At 50.5% G+C, this 5,735-nt stretch overlaps 1 protein-coding gene across 1 annotated transcript; it reads right to left on the bottom strand.

The window, feature by feature from the left end:
• Positions 1–1,031: 1,031 nt before the first annotated feature.
• Positions 1,032–5,343, bottom strand: LOC131909082 (histo-blood group ABO system transferase 2-like). The gene is made up of 4 exons (XM_059260365.1): positions 5,306–5,343; positions 3,934–3,969; positions 3,299–3,433; positions 1,032–1,734 (listed from the first exon to the last, which is right to left on the bottom strand). The coding sequence occupies exons 2-4, from the start codon at positions 3,966–3,968 to the stop codon at positions 1,053–1,055; spliced, it is 852 nt and encodes a 283-aa protein (XP_059116348.1). The 5' UTR covers position 3,969; positions 5,306–5,343; the 3' UTR covers positions 1,032–1,052.
• Positions 5,344–5,735: the final 392 nt, after the last annotated feature.

Below are 5,735 nucleotides of genomic sequence, written 5' to 3'. Positions count from 1 at the left end.
GGCGTATATAGACCCCTCTGCCTGTTCAGTTCGAGGCCGTGCTTTCCCACCCTGGCAAAAACAACCCCTCTCCTGGACTCCTCTTTCCCAAATAAATCTCTTTCTTAAAAGAGTCTTGGGTGAAGATCTTCATCCTATGGCACAGAACAGAAAAACCTTGCTGAGACATCCCTCAGGGGGACTGAGCAAGACAGCAGAAAAGCAGCTGGAGATACTAGATTCTGCCTCAATAAAAAACAAGCATCAGTACCCACCAGCACCACCCCTGAAAAATATAAAATTTGAGGCTAGGAACGGAATCTGATCCCAACACTGAAAAAAAAAAAAAGTAGCAATCTCTTAATATTGGAAATGTCAAATGAAAACCAGAGAATAAAATTAATGTAGTGGACCTAACACTCACTAAGTTCAGTCATGTGTCTCTAGGAGAGAGCCCAGACTTCAGTGGCAGCATGTTTGACTAGCATCCATAAGGCCCGGGGTTCAATCCCAAGTACCTCAAAAAAGAAGGAAACAAAAAGAAAAAAAGAAAAAGAAAATTCGAATCTTCCTATAACATCCAGAAATATATTTATTCCCAGGGATGAATAACTAGCTATTCCCAAATAAACCAAAAATGAGCAAAGGTGATGGTCACAGGGTGCTGATCTGCCAGCTGGGCTGATAAGCTCCCACTGAGACCTGTAAGTTGTGAGTCTCCCTGCCTTCTTGCCTATTCCTACAGGCACCGGCCATCTGCCAAGCCTCCCAGCAGAGGAAGGGACAAGCTGAATGAGGATGTCCAGGCCCTCGGGTAACTGCATGACAGGGTTTCTCCCATATCCTGAAGGCTCTGGCTACCATTTCACTGAATAGGAGATTAGGGACACAGTGGGAGCTGAAGGTGGCTGCCACTCCAGGGGCTCAGTATGTGGTAAGCCAAATGGTATTGGACCTGCTGGACTCTGAGGTTGGATAGAGCATGACACTTATGTCTCTCAAATCCTTCCGGTTCCACACAGCCTGGAGTGCCCCTGGATATACGTCTAGCATCTCCAACAGGAATTCAGCTATCAGTTCCTGATTGCCTGATGGTTCTTGGGCACAGCCACAAATCTCAGCTTCTTCATGATGGAGGACCAGCCCGAGAGCTGCTGGTCCCACATGTATTCTGTAACCTTTGTAGGCTTGTGGTAAAGCAGGTACTTGTTCAGATGGCTCTGATCATGCCACACAGCCTCAATGCCATTGGCCTTGTCCTGCACCATAGCCTCATGACAGGCCTTGGTGAGATGGTGCACCTCCAACACTGAGCCCCCAAAGAAGCCCCCTGCATAGTAAAAGTCACCCTCATCCCAGGGGATGTAGGCCTGGGACTGTGGCCGGCGCTCATAGGTAAAGGCCTCTCGGCTGCTCCTGTAGAAGCCAGGATGCAGGGTACCAAAGAGTGCTGAGAGAATCTCCACACCCACGTGCTCACTGAACTTCATGTCCACATCTGCACACACCAGGTAGTCCACCTCATGCAGAAAGCACTCCTCTGAGAAGTGGCTGATCATCTCCATCCTGTGCATGGACACATCCTGCCAGCGGGTGTAGATGCGCACAGTTAGCACCACCAGCTTCCGTCCTGCACCCAGGGGCACCTGCGGCACATCAGCTGGACGGTCAGTGAAGACATAGTAGGTGACCTTGTGTCCCACCATGAAGTGCTGCTCTGCTGTCTCCAGGAAAAGCTTCAGGAACACCACATAACTGTGAGGGAGGACAAAGGGGTATGGAGAGCCTTAGTGCAGCTAGGTCAAGACTTGCCAGGGAAAGCCCAGGCTGCAGAATCCATGGCTACCTAGAGGCTTGAAGTGGTAGCATCCCCCACTGTACAGCTGTCCTGACCAGTCTGCAGGCTGTACCTCACCTTACCCTCCTTTGCTGCAGAAGGGCACAACATCAGCACCACATCTTAGCAAGGAATGCTGAGGTAGGGGGTCTGGAAGCTTTCAGCCAAGCAGCATGGCCTGGTACTTGCACCCCTCAAATGTGGCACTCTTCATGGCCCTGTTTCAGGAAAGAAAGGGATCTCTATATTCCAGACTTCCCTCATCAGAGGCTTGAAGGTGCTGTGGACAAGGCATTCAGGAACTCATTTATGTCCCTAAGAATCATTGCCCATAACCTCCATGTGGTAGTTTGAAAGAAAATGGCCCCAAAGGGAGTGGCGCTATTAAGAGATGTAGCCTTGCTGTAGTAGGTGTGGCCTTGTTGGAGGAAGTGTGTCACTGTGGAGGTGGGCTCATATGCTCAAGCCAAGCACAGTGACTCACACCACTTCCTGTTGCCTGCAAGTCAAGATATAGGACTCTCAGATACTTCTCCAGCACCATGTCTGCCTGCTGCCACCATGTCAAACCATGATGATGATGGACTAAAACTCTGAAAATGTGAGCCACCCCAAATAAATGTTTCCCTTTATAAGAGTTGCCAAGGTCATAGCGACTCTTCACAGCAATAGAAACCCTGACTAAGACACTCCACCAGAGCAAGAATCAGTCTCATAGAGTAGGCAAGGAAAGGGAGACAGGCATCCTAGAAAGAAGGGCAACCTTAAGCCAAACCTTTAGGTCCAAAGGCAAAAGGCTTCTACCCCAGGTTCTATGTCATCTCCCAGTTCAAGAAGCCTTCATCTGCTTCAGATGGCTGCTCCTACCTTGATGCACCCCAGGGCCACTTGCCCCACCATGAGAACAGGGATGCCCATCACCTGGCAAGTGTGCCAAACCCTCCCCACTTCAATGTCAGAAACAGGCAAGTGAATGTTTTCCCTGTGCAGAGATGACAAGGGGACTCCCAGCTAGTTCCCTCAGAGGCCTTCTTCCCACAGATAGAGCACCTACCCACTCCTGGCAGGGCTCTTGCTCATGTACCCAGCAGCACCCAGACAAGGTAGTGTTTGTGTCTTGTTACTGTGAAGTCCTTTGTCCACAGGAGCTGCAGGCATTTTCAAGGTGCCTAAGCTCTTCCAGCTGAGACCCAAATCTGTGTGTCTGTGTGGAGGCCAGAAGTTGATTTTGAGTGTCTTCTTCTGTCATTCATCGGTTTTGTTCTTTGGACTGGGTCCCTTCTCTGACTCTTAAGCTCACTGTTTGGCTATGCTGTCCAGAAAGCTGCCTCGATCCATTTGTCTCTCCCCTCTACCCACAGTGTTGGGATGACAAGGGCATGCCACCATGCACAGCCTTTACATGGATGTTAGAGATCAAACTCAGGTCCTCTGAAGCAAGTGTTTTACCCACTAGCCGTCTCTCCAGCACCCACTGCTTACTTTTTGATGGCAAACACAGTCAGTCCAATTGTGGTGTTCTGAAGCCTGAACTGCTCATTCAGTATGTGGATGTTGAAGGTCCCCTCCCAGATGATGGGAGCCAGCCAAGGAGTCAGGACAAGAACATCTTTCCTACTACATGGGGACAAAGCCACAGTCAACATGTGACCAAACACGCCTGCAGGAGCCCTTCTCAGATTCCACACCCTCAGCTGCCCCAGGGCTGCCCACCCTCCCCAGTGGGGCCTGGCCAATCAGCAGCAGCTCTCACTGACTACCCCCACCCCACTCCACCAAGCATTAAAAACAACTGAGTTTACAGCCACTACAGCCACCACATCTCTGCAAACTGGTGACAGAGACAGGAAACAAGGGGCAGACCCCAGATGGGAAATGACAGACAGGAGATGCTCCAGGCTCCAGACCCGAGTCAGACAACCCTTGGGCTCTGACAGGGTTGTGAACTGAGGGCAACGAGAACCACAATCAGGTCTTTGGTTTTTTCTGGGTTTTGTGTTTTCCAGTGCTGGAGACTGGCCCAGGCCTCAGGTGTGCTGCTGATCTATCCCCACTACAAGCAAATCCTCCTTTAGTACCTTTACAGCACTTCCCATGCACTGACTAAATCTACTCACCTGGGTGTTAGCACCTTTGGCTGGGCATAGGCCATCCTGCAAAAAGACAACACCAGAACTCAAGGTGACAGGAAGGTCCCTGGAATGCATGTCACTGGCAGCTGTGCACCAGGCAAACAGACCTGCATGAGCAGTGGCAACCAAGCCATTGTGTACGTCCATGACCCTGGGAGCAGAGGATGGGCTGAAGCAGGAAGATCACAGTCTCACTTGACATAAGGTAGGGAGAGGAAATCATGACACCCCTCCCCTTACTTAGGGCTGGGAGATCTAAGGACTACTTTAATTCACAAGCCGGAAGAGAATGAACATGTCTGTCCCTGGTAGATGCCGACCATCCGACCTGGGCCTGCAGCCTGCCTTGGTCCTCTCTTGGCTGGTGGCACAGAGTCCTGGCTCTCTGTCTCAGTCAGAGACCAGTCCCAACATCAGTGTGGAGTTCCCTCAAAAGGTCAGGCCCCAAAGGACAAGAGCCACTTCTGTTAGTAAGCTGCGTTCTAAGATGGCCTGTGGAGCAGAGAGCAGGGCTGGAGAGACGCTCAGTGGTAAGAGCACTGGCTACTCTTGCAGAACAATGGGATTCCATTCCCAGCACCCACATGGAGACCCACAACTGTCTGGAACTCCAGTTCCAGGGGACCTGAGGGCCTTTTCTAGACTCTCTGGGCACAGGCACAAATGTGGTACACAGACGTACATGCAGGCAAAACACTCATACACATAAAAAATAATTTTTTTTAAGGCAGAAAATGAGCTGGAAAAAAATGGGAGAAATTTTTGAACAGGAATGTGGCATGATGACATCTTACTGAGTGAGTCTGGTGCGTTACCAGAAGAGAAACCCTACAGGACCCCATCCCTGGGAGACACTACTGCAGAGTGGCCACGCTCAGAAGAACAACACAGAGCAGGCAAAATGGGGGCCAGGACCCACAAAAGGACTGGGCAATGGGGAGTCGATGTCTGATGGACTCAGTTTACAAGACGGACTGTTCTGGACATGGGTGGTGGTGAGGCTGCACCACAGCATGAATGTACCTACTGCACCAAGCTGTTGAAATGGTGCCGATGGTAAACTCATGTGTTTTGCATGTTACCATGGAAATGGGGTATGCAGGTGTAAACTCAGCTCTGTACCAGATGAGCCAATCTGGCTCTTTAAAAGCCAAATGACATATAGTTGGTCACCACAAAGAGTAGGGCTATGTTTTCCACTCCGGGTGCAGGAACGGACTTCCCAGCTGTCCATAGTTACACACACACCACACACACACACACACACACACACACACACACACACACACACACTCACACCCCCTTCCATCCATGCCCTTCAGCCCAGATCTGTAGACCCCGTGTGAGGACAGGATACCTTGACAGGGTTACAACTTCCAGGTCACCCAGCTCTCCGACAGTCTCACTGTAAAAGGAAAACACAGGAGACAGGTTTATACCAGGGATACCAGCGGGGTTTAGGGGTCAGGTACACAGAGCCCGGAGGAAGGGGAGTGGTGCCTGAGCATACAGTAAGGTCTGTTACAGTTAAAGAATAGCACCATAATGATCACTCCATGCACTATGCCAACAACATGAAATCAAGCATTGCCATACCACAGATTCAAAAGTCAAACACTGTGGTCAAGGGTCACTGCCCCACACTGACCAGCCACTCCCTAGTGGAGCCTGAGCAGAAAAGGAGTTCCAGAACACAGAAGATTCCCAGCCCCTCCCATCAAGAAGTGGAGCCTGTTCCTGTCCTTGAAGACATAAACTGAGGCAGCAGTGCCTGGATGAATTTAAAC

Source organism: Peromyscus eremicus, chromosome 4, assembly GCF_949786415.1.
Source record: "Peromyscus eremicus chromosome 4, PerEre_H2_v1, whole genome shotgun sequence".
Classification (NCBI taxonomy): domain Eukaryota; kingdom Metazoa; phylum Chordata; class Mammalia; order Rodentia; family Cricetidae; genus Peromyscus; species Peromyscus eremicus.
The sequence above is the reverse complement of the archived record's forward strand: the minus strand, read 5'-3'. Positions and strand labels throughout refer to the sequence as shown.